At 42.9% G+C, this 18120-nt stretch overlaps 1 protein-coding gene across 1 annotated transcript; it reads right to left on the bottom strand.

Moving 5' to 3' along the window:
• Positions 1-144: 144 nt before the first annotated feature.
• LOC133529100 (splicing factor ESS-2 homolog) lies at positions 145-18047 on the bottom strand. The gene is made up of 8 exons (XM_061866719.1): positions 17740-18047; positions 16233-16386; positions 14925-15112; positions 7637-7762; positions 6913-7086; positions 1454-1626; positions 1214-1342; positions 145-734 (listed from the first exon to the last, which is right to left on the bottom strand). The coding sequence occupies exons 1-8, from the start codon at positions 17896-17898 to the stop codon at positions 431-433; spliced, it is 1407 nt and encodes a 468-aa protein (XP_061722703.1). The 5' UTR covers positions 17899-18047; the 3' UTR covers positions 145-430.
• Between the last annotated feature and the right edge of the window lie 73 nt (positions 18048-18120).

Genomic DNA, 18120 nt, shown 5'->3' with positions numbered 1-18120 from the left:
AAAGTGACAATTATACATCTAGGGTAGGCGCTATAGTTCTAATGGATGTACTTGCTCGAACCGACTTTATTTAACTTTGTGATTTAGTCTTTATTCTGGTGTTAGTTTAATGTAAGTTATTTATTATAAAAAGAGAAGATCATATAAATATTAATAATTTAATGTTTCATTGTAATTTTCCACCGATTCTGTATGTCGATAGTAGAAAGAACCCTTTAACACTTTATTTTAACATCCTTTTGATTTTGGCAGTTTTAATATGTAACGCTTACATAAAAATGCATGCGTTAACAGTGACACACTTAACACTGCAGGCTTACATCGACTTGATGAAATAAACGTCACTTTATAAGACCGCGAGAAAGACACTGTCATCGTCACACCGTCTCATATCCACTTTAGTCTCTGAGAATGCCGAGAAGGGCCTTCGCTACTTGAAGAAATCTTGCGCTTTTAATCTCGATCTCTTCTCCAAATGAATCTGAAGAAGGTTATCCGTCAGGTTGTCGGTTTGGGGTTGAGCGGCGGCCGGCTGGAGCAGGGGGGTGCGAGGGTCGGTGGCGGGGGCGGGGGCGGCGGCGGCGGCGGCGGGGGCGGGGGCGGGCCCGGACGCGGGGCGGTGGACGCCGACGCCGCGGGGGGCGAGCCGGGATCGCGGCGACAGCAGGTGCTTGGTGGCGAGGCGCCGCGCGGCCGGCGACATGCTGGCCAGGCGCTCCGTGTTCGATCTGAAACTGGACACGTCTTCGGTTAGTTGTCCGTGCGGTCGTAAATATAGTCGTTCGATTTGAAGCTGGCCTCGAGTGGCAAAAAAAGGGTCGTATAATTCTAATTGGCACCAGAGCGCGGGCTAGTCCACCGCTCAAAAAAAACAGTGTAGGTGTGCTCTCCGATAACGCGCCTTTGTTACGCATATCGAGGACATATTTTAGATATATTTGGTTCGGTAGCGTTCGACTCGCCGGCACTCAGTAACCGTATAGGGACCACACAAAAAATCGCAAATTATTTTTCCATTTGTTAATTTTGAATCTTATTTCAATTACCATAGGAGTAATTCAATAACCGGTTAAAGTGACCGGACCCTTTTTTTGCAAGTAGTGGCACGCGCGGTTTCACTTAACCATAGACAAAGGATTAGTCGCTCGGGGCCCGATACAAATGTAACGACTATAGGTCCGTCAGTCCTGTTTATGCATGTCGTTATGTATACCTGGGCGTGGGCGGCGCCGCGCGGGGCGTGGTGGGGCGGCGGCGGCGCGCGGCGCGCTCGGCGAGCTGCAGCGCGATGCGCTCGCGCGCGCCCGTGTCCAGCATGCGGTACGCCGCTCCACATCCGACGCTGAAATTAACTATTTATTATTAACCAAATAATTACGTCACCTAGCGTTTATCCTCGCTATTTCCAACGCTATCATTAAGAAAGTCCCGTTTTGTCTATAATAATACTGACTGCGGGAGCGGCGTGTCGCCGCCGTCGAGGCGGAAGGGCGTGCCCTCGATCTCGCCCCACGTCATGAGCGGCGAGGCGTCGGGCCCGGCGCCCGGCGCGGGCGAGGGCGGCGGGACCAGCGAATGGTCTTGCGCCGCGCCGTCCACGCCGATCTTGCCAAGGGCGGTCGCGTCCTGAAAATGAACACGATTTGGTAGTTTTTATAAGATCAGAGGCAAACGATTAAGGCCGGTTGTAAACGACTGATATTTTCGCTAGGCTCGGCGCCGATGTCTCGTTTTCTTAAGTGTAGCTGTCGATAGCCACATAGGTATCTACTACTGGACGTAGTCGAGCAACCCGGTCCGGTTTCCGGCGAAAACACCGGACAACTACAACCGGTCTAAACAATTACCGCCGCCCATGGACACCTGCAACACCAGAGGGGTTGCGAGTGTGTTGCCGACTCTTTTCATGAAGGTTTAAAGGTCGTATCGGTCCGAAAATACCGCGGACGAATTAGCCGTTCGAGGCAGGAAGTTTTTGGAGAATCCAGTTGAGGACTGCCAACCATCTAAGTGGTGAAGATGGAAATGTTGTCGCGCAGAGCGATGGCGGGAAGAAGCGGCAAGAGTTAAGAGTCCGCAGCAAGTTCCGCCGAATTTCACGGGTTATTCCACTACTTACCACCAAATTGTTACCAGTGGTAACTACTGGGATTTTTTTCCCACCTTTTACCACTGGTTTGGTGGTAACTACTGGAAATATTATTTCCCAGTAGTTACCACTGGTAAAAGGTGGCAAATATGCTGGCAACCGACAATTCGAGGGACGCGGTCCAGAAGCAGAAGCTGGTACTGGGGTGCCCAGAGATGAGAACAATATTCCATATGTGGGCGAATCTGCGCCGTGTAAATCTGTAGGCCCACCGCCTACGTCGGTGAGAAATACTTTCTCGATCTTTTGGGCACTCCGAGCTTTTTCGAGGCTAATTTGATCTTACGCTCTAAATAGCCGCAGAACTAGACCTCACTCGAGATGTCGAGCCAAGGGCTCGGTACCGACTCGGACTCAGTTTCATGTAAGAACCATTTCATTATATAGGACAGGGGTCGGCAAACTTTTGAAAGGCAGACCCAACTGCATTAGAAATCACCAGTTTTAGGAAGCTCAAAGAGCCGTAAATGCTGTTTTCAGTGGTGTAGGAACTGTCAAGGATTAATTTAAGGATGGCTTAAAGAGCCGCAATTGCACCTGCGAAGAGCCACATGCGGCTCGCTAGCCGCGGGTTGCCAACCCCTGGTATAGGAAGGTAAAAAATGGAGCAGCAGCCAGCAGAAGTTAGTCAAAGGAGACCGTCGATTGTGTTAAGGCACTAGGGGCCACAACAAACTGGAGCGTATTTGATTGAAACGAACCTCTTATTAATCGTCATAATCCCTAGATTACGATTGTAAAAACTGAATCACGGAATAAAACGGGAATGATGAGCAATCCTGCAGTAAAAACATAAAACTGGCAAGAAAAACATATACTATACATACTATTCCGTAAAAAAAATTACACATTTTGGCGTGTAAAAAAAACTAGAATCACTTTCTCATATAAGTAATAGTACCTGGGCGACCGAGCTTTGCTCGGTTATAACTATTTATTGTAATATGGTGGTCTATAGGTATTAATAATAATCTTAACTACATTTTTTTACTAAATTAAACTTGTCTAAAACGATAAAAAATATATAGGTATAAACTTGAACAAATAAAAAAAAAAAAAACAAAAGTTAATCACCGGGCGAGATTCGAACCCGTAACACTCGTTTAGCAGTCCGCGTTTTAACCCGCTGGACCAGACGGACAGTGGCCGGCAACACGAAATTAGCGACCATATTCTGCGTCGAAAGAAAAACGCATGAAACTGGAAAACACGCGTTTTCCCAAACATAAGACTAATCTAGATAGATTGTATACCCCCAAAAACCCCCATATACCAAATTTCAGCGAAATCGTTAGAGCCGTTTCCGAGATCACAGAAATATATATATTTATATATATACAAGAATTGCTCGCTTAAAGGTATAAGATAAAGTAACGTTTTGATCTTGTTTGTAGTTCATTATATTTTCTAATGAGAGCGACCAGATTGTTAAATGACCATTTGTAAAACTTCACTTTCAACGAAATAAGGTTTATTTAAGGTTGGCGTTGCTCGCAAATATTTGACAGAAGAAAAAAGATGGATGCGTTTCGTTTTATAAAGGAGTATAATAATAATAATATTGTCCTGTTTTGTAGGGCTAAGATGGTCGGCACTTTATCATTTATTTTGTCACCATACCTGTCACGTTCTAACAAGTATATGAGCGCGATAGTGACAGGCATAGTGACAAGTGATAAAAATGGAACCATGATACCACCGCAGAATACATTTAAATCTCCTAACTTTAAATCAAAATGCAAAGTCAAGTAAATATTTTTCTAAACTACGTATTTTAGGCATTTTCAATTTTTTTTTAGGTATTTTAGGGTTTGTAATTTAAAAGGAGGAAATATATAATAAATGATACTGTATTTATCATGGAGATATAAAATGGAGCACACTCTAACCTTTTTTTGTTATAGTAAATTGAACCTTATCACGGAGGCAGAAAGGTGTTCTTACCAGACTAGAGAAAACGGTCCACTTGAGATAGCAAAAGTGGGGCGCGGTGTCTCACTCGCACATGTTGCCAATGTTAAAAATATACCATTGTGTCCATTGTGGTAGAGTCTGGCTATTGAAATATTACACAATATTTTGGCGGGAAATTCAAAAAATCTTGGGCTGGTCACACTTTGTGTAGTAGGAATTATAGTTTTGATACTAGAAAATATTATTGATTTTCTGTGCACAAGTAAGGTACCTAATGAAATAAGTTAATATACGTTGACGTGCACTCAAAGTCTGCTCACGTAATTTCTACTTCTAAGTAAAATACAAAGACATACATATATAGACATGTTTCGCCAAGATATTTTTATATATTTAATATTTTTATATCAATTTACTACTGACCAGTCATTCCACAGATTTCTTCTAAATATTAGTTTTCAGTGTCCGTTTCTTTACACACTTGTCCTGTTCATGAGATTCAGGTATTAATAAATTCACGTACTTAATCAAAGTTATAGGTAAATGTCAGAACTAGTACTTAAAGTATCAAAATAGTAATAGAGCACCAACCTACTAAATTGTTTACGACTTGTAAACATTGCAGTTTTTCGTTATTCAACGCTTCACGTCGACTTCGCACATTATCGTAATTATTTATTTATGAGCTTAAATAATAGTTTGCGGACCTCACTCGGTAAAGTCATTAGTAATATTAAAATAAACCCCTTATAAACCGCGAACAATTTGAGTGAATGACATAAATTGACAACAGACTTTTAGCTTTTTTTAAATCATAGACAATTGGTGATACAACATTAAAATACCTGTCAAAAATATTTGGTTAGTCAGACTCTAGTATTTATATCACTATACTACTGAAATTAAATACTTTCTTATACTATTTTAGTGCTATATACAGAGTGCGGTTCTCAAATCTTTTAAGTAATTTGTAAATAATTATGATGTCAATATTATTAACTGATTAAACCAAGCATGTGCATAACAAAAAAAAACATAATTTTAATATGGTAGACATTGTAGAAACTTTGAATATTAATTGGTATCCCCAACTTGATGACATATTTTCGAGATATTTCCATAACACGTGAATGGTGGAGCTCAGCATTTAATTGCGCAATATTCATAAAATGGGTAAAAGATGTTGTGTGGCAGGTTGTAGAAGTGAAACTTTTGCTGATTGTGGTATATATTTTCACAGGTGAACCACAATAATTCAATTTTACGATAAAAATACAAGACGATAATTGTCAAACTCATTAGGGTGACCATGATGTCGGCACGATGTGAATCAGTTTTACACAATTCTTATTAAGTACTTAAGTAAGTTTATCTAATTAGATATAAATAATATTTCGGCATGATTAAATCGGTGGAATGATAGCTATTACAGAATAATTAATTGCCAAAATTGAAATCCAAAGTCCGAAACGGTTTTACTAACTATTTATATATACCTAGTCGATTCGATATAGGTTGGACACGCATTTCCGTCAGTAGAAAATGGCGGCAAATTTGAAAACTAGTTGCAATCACAGATCTACGATGAGTAGATGACGCTTAAAGAATTAAAGATAGTTGCGATGTGCAAAACGTAAGCCATCTCGCATATGAACATACCATGAGTGCGAAAGAGGCAGACTACAAATGAAAAATCGTGACCATTTTTGAGTTCGACAGTGGCGGCTAACGGCCGCCATTTATTAATTTTCAAACACATGTCCGGCATCGTAACACCTTAAGTTATTTAATTAGAAAATATTTATCTCATCCACATGGAATCCAGGGTTATAACCGCGAAAATCGAAGTTCATCAATTACGGGCGTTTTTCTCTGTCACTCTTATTACGTCTTAGTGAGAGTAAAAGAGAAAGATGCCCGCAATTTGTGAATTTCGGTTTTTGCGGTAGGGCCCCAGTTATTAGTATGTGTAAGCGAGAACGAATATCGACATAAGTTACGGCGGACCACCTTCCTCACGATCGATCATGGTGGCGGTCCGGTACGCCTATCAGCTATCAGTAACAGCTTTTAGGACGACTAAATTAAGTAAGATTTTGTGAAGCGTTTTACAGAAGAGAATAAACTATATCCATCCCTTTTCAGGGGCCATAATACTAGCACAGCAAAAAGACAGTAAGATTCTCTCTGACTATGCACAAATGAGAAAAGATCTTGGCCAAACTATATATTCCACGTTATCCTACTGGCCAAACTATATATTACACATATAATTTATGGTCACCCTAATTAGAAAGAGATGCAACGGCCCACCTTGACTTCGGTTAATCTTATAAGTCCGTGGTATTTATATCGAAATGCACGTATATCAGCTATGACAGACAGTGGCAGTTGGTGTCAAACTAGAATAAAGACTTGGCTACCCACCATAAAATTTAGTATAAAGTCAATATAAACTCCTTGATGAAAAACCCTCACGGTTTAGGTGGAGTTTAGCTATTAAAGATGTTGACGACTACAAAGCTTTTGTTAATAAATACATTAAATTACGGAAACGAACAACATAATGTCTTTTTATTATGTAATTATACTTCCAGATTCATTTACACCCAATATTACGTCTGTTTCCGTAATAAAATGCGAACGTATTATATGTTATAGTCTGTACTGTAGGAAATGCGATGGGCCCAACATTGACGATCCCTTCTCTATCCGTTGGAGTGGTAGGCCGTCGGCGCCCGACCGATTACGTCATTTAAATTTCAAATATGATTAATTGAAATAAAATCTAAATTCCAACAACTCAAAAACGACGTATGCCACTTGAAGAGCTATATACTGGGGGATACCTGGTCCCGGGCGAGCGCGGCGATGTGCGCCCGGCTGCGGGCGGGGTCGAAGGGCGCGGCGCGCAGGCGCGTGTTGTGGCGCCGCAGCGCGGGCTTCGGCGGCGGCCGCTGCGACCCGGCGCCGGCGGGCACGTACATTATGTGGTTGCGGGCCGTGTAGCGCCAGGTGTCCAACTGAAAATATTTACATATTTTAATATTTATAAAGCAAGGGCTTCCACTACGCTTAAAAAGTAAAAATTAAATTAAAAAATATTTATTTCGGACTCTGATTCCATAATTTGTTAGTATTATACACACAATAAACTTACAACTGCAACACTGTACAATTTACTAACAACTAGTGTTAGTAAAACCTTAACCTAATATCTCCGGGGAGAGGCGCCCACTGGAGCATGCATCTTGTCCCAATATCGCATTATCGGGCAATCTACACGTTCAGCAAGTATGCTCAAGATGCTGTTGATGCTACCCGGTACTCTTCGCATCAATGATCAAATTCCGGTGCGTAAAATTGCGTGGAACCCCGGCACGCCCGCCGCCGCGAACATGCCGGACGCAAAAAAAGTTGCATGCAGCTTATTCATATACTTACTTCTACTTCTGAAAATGAGGAAATAAATGCAATGCTTCATAATTTCATAGTGTAGATGACCTTTCTAGGTTCGTTGGGTCAGGTTCATCAACCTTCTCTTTACATATGTCATATGCCATAAATAATTACCTCCAGCGGGCGTTCGGTCTGGTCGGCCTGCTGCTCGACGGTCGGCAGGGCGAGCGCGAGGTCGGCCTTCTCTCGGGACTCGGCCTCGGCCGCCAGCGCCGGGCCTATCTTAGCTGCCTTTTTCTTCTGTGGGAAACAGTATTCCGTTAGGATCAGTTTTTTTAAAAACCTATCCATATTAACCTTTCGTATCGGAACGTGGATCAGTGGAGTAATTATTGAATTATAATTAATTATTAATTACAGCGCATATCTACTGACATGGATCCACTTTCCAGCATATGAATGGTTTACGTATATCGCAAACACAAATGCGAAAACAATTTATTATCTATGCAATATGCATGCTATCTTTTCATGAGAATTCGACAGCTATTAAAGTCCAATCGCAATGGGTGAACATAAAATGGACCACTTTGTTTTTTAATACGTTAAACGTGGGTACTACCACTACCCCACGAAATTAATATCTATCGAACTTGCTTATAAAATTTCACGAGAATCGGTTGAGAAATGCGACCTGTAAAGGAGAAAATACGGAATTCCGGACAGACAGAAAGCATTTTCGCTCAAGCTAAAACAGAGACATTCATTTTCGCTAGGTGTTCAATAGCGAGAGAGTGGACTGTAATTCGAAAAAGGGGGGCGATAGGGAATGAAATTTAGGGGTCGGTTGAGCAAGAAAGTTGTGTTGCGATAAAATTAAATTACTGAGTTGAGCTTGAGTGTAAAAGAACAGTGTAGGGCGAAGTTACCTTCCAGTCCGGGAGTTGTGGAGTGAAATCGTCGGTCGCCGCTGAAGACCGCTGGTGGCGATTCCGGCTGTCCTTTGTCGCAAGCTAGAAGTAAGCTTAGAACCGTTACCTTGAGTCATCCAACTTAGACCTCGGATTTTCCACTTCACGGATGTGCACGGCGTCCTTCGGCTACACAACACTGATACTAAATATGTGCTAATAATGTTACTGGTAGTAGTGCTTTGGGTCAACGCGAAAATAATAACGAGAATAGCGGAACGATGTGATCTAGTGGTAGGTTCGTGACACACTGGCTCTGTCAACTGTATGACAGGGCAACAGTTTGTCTTTTGAATATTTGAATGTCAACTGTGACATGGTGTTGCCACAGTGAATACAGAAAGTATATTATTAAGGCGTAACTGAACATTCCGCCCACCAAAATACACTAGTATTTTGACTAAGCGAGAAAGAACAATGGAAGTGGAACGAGTGCGATAATATTAAAACTAAACGAGGAATGGACAACACAAATGTAGCGCACTAAAGTGACTACGCAGGTAGTGGACACAGCTTGACCACAGGTCGTTTGTACAACCCTGTGGCAGTGCGCACAGTAACCACACGACAGATCCCGTCGGACCCGGGATGTGTATCGATAATGCGACCCAGTGGCCACTTCATTGGGCTCGTCTGCTCGTTCACAACGAGCACAAGTGCGCCAACTTCGACGTTAGGATGTCTGTCATGCCACTTCATCCGCTGCTGGAGAGTATGCATATACTCCTTCGACCATTTGTTCCAGAAGTCCTGGTGCATCTTCTGAAGCAACTTCCAGCGTTGGAGAGGGCTAACCCGAACGTCTGAGAAGTCTTCCTCAGGCACGACCGATAAGGGTTCCGTGGTGAGGAAATGACCCGGTGTCAAGGCCGACAGGTCGTTGGGATCAGTGCTGAGTGGAGTGAGTGGCCTCGAGTTGAGTAAAGCCTTGATACCGGCCTCCGCGAGACCTGAAAAGTGAGGGCTGCCTGGCGGATTAAATTCGAATTTAATCTCGCTATGCGTAGCAGCATCTCCTACTAGACGTTGCAAAATGTTGCTCGCACCGACGAAATTCTTCCCCTGGTCGGACACCAATCTATTACACCGACCACGACGTGCGACGAAGCGTCGAAGCGCGGCGAGAAACGCGTCTGAGGACAGTTCAGTGACGAGCTCCGTGTGTATGGCCTTTGTCGAGGTGCAGACGAAGACGCAAATATAACCCTTGTAAGTTTTGATTCCCCGTCCGCGACCCAGGGCTATGTCGAAAGGTCCTCCGAAGTCGACAGCAGCACTCAAGAACGCCTTGAGCTGAGCCACCCTATAAGATGGCAAATCACCCATGAAGGGCGCTGGAGCACCGAGTGGTCGGACACGGAAGCATTTCATGCATTTCGACGTGACTGCGTAGATAGCTCGCTTCGGGGACAGTATCCAGAAATGCTGCGATAGCAAATTCTGAAGCGTTTGGACGCCTGGATGCATGAAACGCTTATGATACTCGTCAATCAAAAGGGAGGTTAGCCGACTGTCGCGAGGTAGTAAAAGGGGATGTTTAACATCAAACTCGAGAGAGGTTCGCGACAGGCGTCCGCCCACCCTCAAGAGACCCGCGTCATCGAGGAATGGGGACAGTTTTTTGAATGACTTCGGGAGGGAGTTCGAAAGATTGTTCTTCACCTTCTCGATCTCCGAAGCAAAATGGCATTGTTGCACAAAGCCCACGAGAAACATTAGAGCCTGTTTTATTCCCAGGGGTGTTAAAGGGCCATCCAACAGGTTGTTAGACGTCCTTTTATTTCTCACGTTGTGCACGAAACGACGACAATATGCGAGGACACGTTGGAGTGTCCTCAGCGCCGAGAATTTGTTTATTAAATTGTCAGTCCACGTCTCCTGCACTGAGACGGAGAGGACAATCACCTTGCGCTCTTCGTGTAGGACATCCACGTCGACTGACAACGTTGGTTTAGGCCAGTCAGACTTGTCCAGCACGAGCCAAGATGGACCCTTCCACCAGTTACTATGGTGGACCAGGTCGTCCGGCAAAAGCCCTCGCGACCCACAGTCGGCTGGATTGTCGCCAGTCCTAACGTGTCGCCAACAATCAGGAGGGATAATCTCCTGGATGTGACTTACCCGGTTAGCCACGAAGGTTTTCCACTTGGAGGGGCAAGACTTTATCCAAGTCAACGCAACGCTGGAATCAGACCATGCATAAACCTTATCAATTTTGTGGAGAGGCTCTAGAGCCTCTGCGACCGACGCTACTAAATCTGCAAGCAGAACTGCGGCCAGCAATTCCAAACGTGGTATGGACAACTTACGAAGAGGGGCCACTTTAGATTTACCACAAACCAGCTGGACGTACCGCGTTCCGTTCTCACCCGACGTTCGAATGTAGATCACCGCGCAAAATCCTCGCTCTGAGGCATCGCAGAACCCGTGGACTTCGAGCGAGACAAAATCCTTGACCATTCGGCGCGGGACTGACACGGATCTCAACGAGGGCAGCTGCGCTTTGAACTCTTGCCAGTCGGAGGCAAGGTTCTCTGGCGCGTCGTCATCCCACGAGACACCTGAGACCCAGAGCAACTGCATAAGATATTTCGCGAAGAATGTTACTGGTGATAGAAGGCCTAGAGGGTCGAAGATCCGAGCAATCTCCGAGAGAATGGTACGTTTAGTGCACCGACGATCTTCGACAGCCACCTGAAAGGTAAAGTCGTCCCCTTGAGGTAACCACGAGAGGCCAAGAATTTTTAGGGAAATGTCCCCAATGGAGTTAAACTCCCGAAAGTTCTCAGAATACAGGTCTGAGGTGGGGACACCATCGAAGAACTCCTGTTGGTTCGACGTCCACTTCCGTAAATGGAAACCACCAGAAGCTAATATTGTCGACAACTCTGACCGAAGCCTCCGAGCTTCTTCAACAGAATCAGCTCCAGACACCACATCATCGACATAGATGTCGCGGTCTAGAACTGTTGAACCGGAAGGGTATTCTGCTACCGATTCCTTGGCCAATTGAGCGATTGTTCGGAGAGCTTGGTAAGGAGCGGACGAAACGCCGTATGTAACGGTCAGCAGTCGATAGTCCCGGACAGGCTCATTGACAGACGGACGCCAGAGGATACGCTGATATTCAGCATCTTCCGGGGACACTAAAATCTGCCTATACATTTGCTTGACGTCGGCCGTGAAGACAACACTATGCCAACGAAAACGAAGGAGCAAGTGGAAGATGTTGTTTTGCAGCTTCTGCCCTGGCAGTAGCGCGTCATTTAGAGAGATGCCTCGGCTGTCCTTGGCACTGGCGTCAAATACGACCCGGAGAGGAGTGCTGGTCGACGAGGGCCTCAACACTCCATGATGGGGAATGTAGAAGAACTTCCCCACATCCACCTTCGGGGGGTCACATTCCTCAAGGTGGCGACAGCTTTCGTAGTCCTTCATAAAGGCTACATAATTTTTGTAAAAATCGGAGTTACTCAATAACTTCCGCTCTAACGACGAAAATCTCTTAAGAGCGATGGCCCGAGAGCCCGAGAAAGTGGGTTTGTTGGAAGTGTCAGTAAAAGGTAGAGGAACGACAAATCTACCTTCTTCTGTGCGACGAAAGTTAGCGAGAAAATATTCCTCGCACAACTGATCCTCCTTCGACAAAATGACAGTGTTCGGGGAGCTGACATCTTCCAACTCCCAGAACTTCTTAATAGAGTCGTCAATTGACAACTTGCCCACGACCAGTTGACAGCTGTTGCCACGGAACCGAGACCGACAAATCTCCGTAGCACCGTCACCCGCGTCACCCATCAAAATCCACCCGAAAATGGTGTTTAGGGCAGTCGCCTGGCCAGGGGCCCCACGGATTAAACCGGGGCGCAACGAGGAAGCGAAAATGTTGACATTCAGGAGCAAGTCAACAGGCCCTGGAATGTGCCAATAGGGGTCGGCTAATTCCAAGCCCCTAATATGTTGCCATGAGGAGACATCAATCTGTTCCGTTGGCATTTCTGGACAGATTTTTGGCAACAAATAAGCCTCCAATGAAATAGAGATATCAGAACTTCCATGGCTTGGCGAAACGGTACATGACAATGTGCCACCGGGCCTAGCCTCCACTTCACCGATACCAGTCACAGAATGCTTCCCATATTCTGCCCGAAGACCAAGCTTTTGTGCACATGCTTCGCTTAAAAAGTTGCAACCACTGGCACAGTCAAGCAAAGCCCTTACCGCTACTAAGTCACCTTGGGCATTTCTCACCAAAACCTTGGCAGTTGAGAATAAAGAAGAAGCCGCAACATTACTTGCTACCATTGCCAGCGGACTTGATGTGTCTGATGGAGGTGGCGAGTTATTTACACCTACTGCCGGGGAAACAGGCACATTTGCCTTATTAAAATGTAACAGCGTATGATGGGAGAACCGACACTGCTCACACCGCTGTTTTGACTTGCAGGTCTTGACAGAATGAGACCCCGACAAACACAGAATACACAACTTGTTCTCTTTAACACACTTGAATCGAGCAGCGGGGTCATATTTAAGAAAAGTTGGACATGATGTAAGGCTATGAGCCTGCCCACAGATCACACATATTGGAGCGGAGACTACTAAGGCCATTTTTGGCTTACTCGAAGACTTACTACTACTAGGCTGAGGAGTACTAGCAACAAATCCCATTGACCCAGCAGCATCTAGCGCTCGGTGTCGTCTTTCAATAAAATCCTGCAACTTACTATATTCTGGGATATCATCAGAGTCATGCTCCAGCTCAAACTGCTCCTTCGTGTTCCTATCCAACTTCGACCACAGTAATTGTAAAAGTAAGAAATTTTTGTCCGGCAAATCAAAACCCTTCAAAATCGATAAGTTTTCAGTAAAAACCCTATGAACCCGTTGTAAGTCACTAGCCCGAGACGCTTTCACTGGCTCACAATGTATAAGTTTGTCATAGTATGTAGTTGCAATTAATCTAATTTTATTATATTGCTTGTACAGCGCTTCATATGCAACCTTATAATTATCATCGGTCACAGGATAATTCTTTATAAGGTCGTACGCCTCATTCTGCACACTCGATAGCAAATAGTGTAACTTTTCTACAGGGGCAATGTCTGTTCGCTTATCTACTAACGAGTTAAACAATTGTATAAAGGTTACCCAATTTTCAATTTTACCATCGAAAGCTTTAATTTGTAATTTTGGCAACTTTGGCAAGACTGGCTGTGGTGCCCCCGAACCTGCCGAAGCCCCAGCGAAAGATTGCTTTCCATTCTGCAATCGCGATCTCACTGCCCTAACTTTCGAGTCGAACATCGCGGTATGGGAGCAAATCTCGCGGTGCTCGCTTCGCGGAGCATTGCTTAGAAGCCTTATTTGTGCTTCATGAAAGTTCTTTGCAATTGTACACAATTCATTCTCGTCACATAAAGCTAATTCCGAATCCGATAGCATCTGTAAATACTCTATTCTCATCACTTGATAGTCACGAGCAATCATTACCGTGTCTACACCATCCTCTTTCTCGACAGATTTATCACCGTGCGACATGTTAATAAACACAAAACACTGCGATTATTAAACAAAAAAAACTTCAAAACAAACTGCAATTCACTTAGCTTCATAGACATACAACATAACCTTAGCTTACACTTCAATGACTGACACTGACAGCTGACAGTTGATACTTGACAACTATCAAAAACGTTGCCAGCAATATTAACAAGTGACCGAATGATTTTATTAAAGCACCACTACACGACCAACTTTCTTGCTTACCCTCGAACTTTTTAATAAGTCTACCCTAAATTTTTAATGCAAAAGATGACAAAACAAATTTGAGTAAGCAACTATAAAACGAGAAACGACAAACCATAGGTACTTTATCAAACTATGCGGATCGAAGGCCAAAATGTTCAATAGCGAGAGAGTGGACTGTAATTCGAAAAAGGGGGGCGATAGGGAATGAAATTTAGGGGTCGGTTGAGCAAGAAAGTTGTGTTGCGATAAAATTAAATTACTGAGTTGAGCTTGAGTGTAAAAGAACAGTGTAGGGCGAAGTTACCTTCCAGTCCGGGAGTTGTGGAGTGAAATCGTCGGTCGCCGCTGAAGACCGCTGGTGGCGATTCCGGCTGTCCTTTGTCGCAAGCTAGAAGTAAGCTTAGAACCGTTACCTTGAGTCATCCAACTTAGACCTCGGATTTTCCACTTCACGGATGTGCACGGCGTCCTTCGGCTACACAACACTGATACTAAATATGTGCTAATAATGTTACTGGTAGTAGTGCTTTGGGTCAACGCGAAAATAATAACGAGAATAGCGGAACGATGTGATCTAGTGGTAGGTTCGTGACACACTGGCTCTGTCAACTGTATGACAGGGCAACAGTTTGTCTTTTGAATATTTGAATGTCAACTGTGACATGGTGTTGCCACAGTGAATACAGAAAGTATATTATTAAGGCGTAACTGAACACTAGGTCAATAATTGAAATGTTTACCTGTTCCAAGGCTATAACGCGGTCGTAGCTGGCATTGTCCTCACTAGTGTGCGCCGCGAGGAACGAGTCCAGCGAGTGCTTGTCGGTGACATCCCTGGGCTTTTCTGGCGCGCGTTCAGTGCTTTGCTCTCTGGGCGGAGAGCGCTGGTGGTTTATGTCAGGGGTGTCAAATGTGGCTGGGGAGTTGTCTGAAACCGGTATATGGAGGTGGTTGGTATGAAGTTATTATGATCAGCTACGGATTGGTTGCAGGCTTTTTTTTATGTAATAGGCAGCAAACGAGCTGCCTGATGGGAAGCAGTCTTCGCCACCCATGGACATAAGCAACATCGGAGAAGTCACTTATGCGTTGCCAACCTTTGAGAACCCTAAATATCTACCTGGTTCTTGAAAACCCCCATGTCATAGCGCAAGGGACACACCTCAGAAGGTAGCTTATTGCACAACACGCACGCAACTTGCACGTTCTGGGCAAAAACGAGCGAGATGCCCGCTTGTTCTTGGTTTGCCATGTGTTGAAAAAGTGAGGATGAACTTTGTTTCTTTGCTGGCGGGAGGTGCGGTGATAAAAACGCGACCGCGATAAAAATCTAATATACATTATAAACTAGTTTTAGCTCCCAAAACTCAGCCAATTTAGACTAGAAATTCACCACGCAACTTCTTTACCAACTGACTGTGGTAAGTGGTGAATAAGTTGTACAGTGTGATATTCCGTTGCTTATCCTGAATGTTTATTTTCACCACACCAGCTCATAAATCATAGAGGCTCTTGCATTGCTCGAATTCTACTTTTCTTCTTTCATTCTTTTTTTTATACTTTTGCTAGCTCGGGTATCAATATTAGCAACTTTGCCCCCTTTTAAAACAAATAACTATTGCGTCCAGAATAAATCAAACATTTTAGTTGCAGATGTCTGTAATGGAGTTGTGATACCAGTAATGGCTCTTAGATAGGTTTTAATTCACCAGGGGGGCAAATTAAAACAAAAAATGTTTTTAAATTTTGAATTCCATATAAAATAAGAGTTTTTTTATGGTTAGGTACTTCACTACCATCCACATGCATATAATTATGTATATATAGAGTTGAGTTGTACACACACAAATAAATCTGTTTTGAAATTAGTGTTCTATCCTACTAATAGCAATCTCATATAACTGCAAACTGTACATTAGGCTAAAAATTGTTCTTCAATATTATGCTAAGTGCATCACATTCATTCACTAAAGTTTTACTATTAGGGTTTTATGTAGGTGTGTGTGTAACAATTCACGTATTTTTTTCTGAAAATACCTATAACTTACAAGGTTCAGTTGGCGGCCTCTGCCCACTGTACTTGCGTGTGAGCTCTCGCAGTCGTGTATAGTCCTTGTTCTCCGAGGCTTCCAGGTATTCATTCTGAGCTTTCAGCTTCTCTAGGTCCGGGAAAAAGTCTCTTTGGATTATCTTGGCAATGCCCTAAAATATAAAAGTGAAATTTTACATTGTAATAAATAATAAAACCCAAATATTAATTTATAAATATAACAGTTGCACCCACAACTCAAAAGGCTATATGTTAAGTGTGTAATAATACTCTTGACTCAATAAAGGCCTGTGCACGCCGGATGCGTGTGTGTAGACGTGCACATGCATATGCATACTGTATTGTCGTAAAATATGGCAATTCTTTTTCTTTACTTTTTTTATGACTTAGGAGGCAAATAAGGAGACAAATCGCCTGATAAGCAATTGCCGTCGCCCATGGACACCTGCAACACCAGATGGATTGTGCATTGCCGGATTGTGCACTGCAAGTGCATTGCCAGCCTTTATAGATGGGGAGTACACAAGTTTTAAGATGAGCTGCGGCCTTTAAGATGGGGCCTTTAAGGTGGGAGTGGGGATTGCAGTATGGGATGGGATGGGAATTCACATGCATTCTGATCAAAACCATGATATATTTTGTTTTCCAGTGCCCTATCTCCCATAAATTTTTCCTACACTTTTGGAAATTTTTTTGTGATATAGCAATAATCTTAAAATTTTCAATTTAAAAGCATGGCAATATAATAGGTACATGAAAACCCTAAAATTTAATGAGTCAAAAAGTAATACTTAGAGTAGGTTAAGACTCAAGTCCTTTAAGTCCTCTGCTTTAAAACTCGACTCAGTTTTTCAGACAGTAGTCATTAAGGTTTTTTTTTTGTTGAGACTTGAGTCCTCATAGACACCTAAGTCTTTTGTAAAGACTTGAGCCCTTTAAAGATACCTCTCAAATTATGTACAAAAGTTTTCCAAAAAGGCATTTTCTCTACATTAAATTCATGGGTTATGCACAAATCTTCCTTGTATTTTATGTATAAAAAAACACATAAAATTTATTCAAAGACTCAAGTCCTTTTAAGTTGCACTTAAAAAACTCAATAAAGGACTCAACTCGGGACTTAAAACAACTGACAATCTAACTAAAAAAATAGCTGGAGTTGTTCTAATTTAGACTTAAAACACTCAAGTTCAACTCAACAAACTAGTAATACTTCAATGAAAGTGTAGTAGAATGGCACTATTTACATGGCTTCTCTATAATTGCAGAAAATCACCTTCTAAGTTTTATTATTCTAAATTTCTGATTTACAAAATATAATTTTAATCTAAATTTGTCACCGTATAACACAGCCCAAAAACAATCAAGGTTGTAAATTATGTGAGAAGCAAGGGGTTTTGTTAGTAAAATACGGTTATTCTGTGGCCATATGAGTGACAAGAGAGACCCAAAGGTCCTAAATTTCCTTTGTTGGGTTTAAAACACAAAAACACATTTTCTCTAACCTCTACGTACACTTCTTCATCTAGAACCGTTGCTCGTTTCTTTTCCTGTCTTTTTTGTGGCACTTTAGGAACTTTGAAGACACTGCTTTCTCTTTTCAACAGCTGCATATTTTTAAGCGCTGCTTCACCTGGTCTTGATACAGCTGATTCTTCTGCCATAACGATAGCATGAATTTTCTCCTTATTAGGAGAATATAGGAGAAAACACAAAAGTATCAATACAGTATTATATTGTTAAATATATTATGAATTCGACAACAATAGAAAAAATAGTAGCATTATTAGTATTGTCACATTTAGTTTTTGACATTGACATGATTGACAATCTGACACATATCTGGCTATAACATAGCTATAACCGCTAAAATCGAAGTTCGTCAA

This window comes from Cydia pomonella, chromosome 20 (assembly GCF_033807575.1).
Source record: "Cydia pomonella isolate Wapato2018A chromosome 20, ilCydPomo1, whole genome shotgun sequence".
In the NCBI taxonomy this organism is placed as follows: domain Eukaryota; kingdom Metazoa; phylum Arthropoda; class Insecta; order Lepidoptera; family Tortricidae; genus Cydia; species Cydia pomonella.
This window is presented reverse-complemented; position numbering and strand designations above follow the sequence as displayed.

What these genes read in the sequence shown, in the direction of transcription:
- LOC133529100 (XM_061866719.1), bottom strand. Translation starts at nt 17,898, where the DNA reads ATGGCAGAAGAATCAGCTGTATCAAGACCAGGTGAAGCAGCGCTTAAA. An exon ending in GCGTTATAGCCTTGGAACAG is followed by an intron (nt 7,763 to 14,924) that starts GTAAACATTTCA and finishes TGTTTCCCACAG; the next exon opens with AAGAAAAAGGCAGCTAAGAT. An exon ending in GGCGACACGCCGCTCCCGCA is followed by an intron (nt 1,343 to 1,453) that starts GTCAGTATTATT and finishes AGTTAATTTCAG; the next exon opens with CGTCGGATGTGGAGCGGCGT.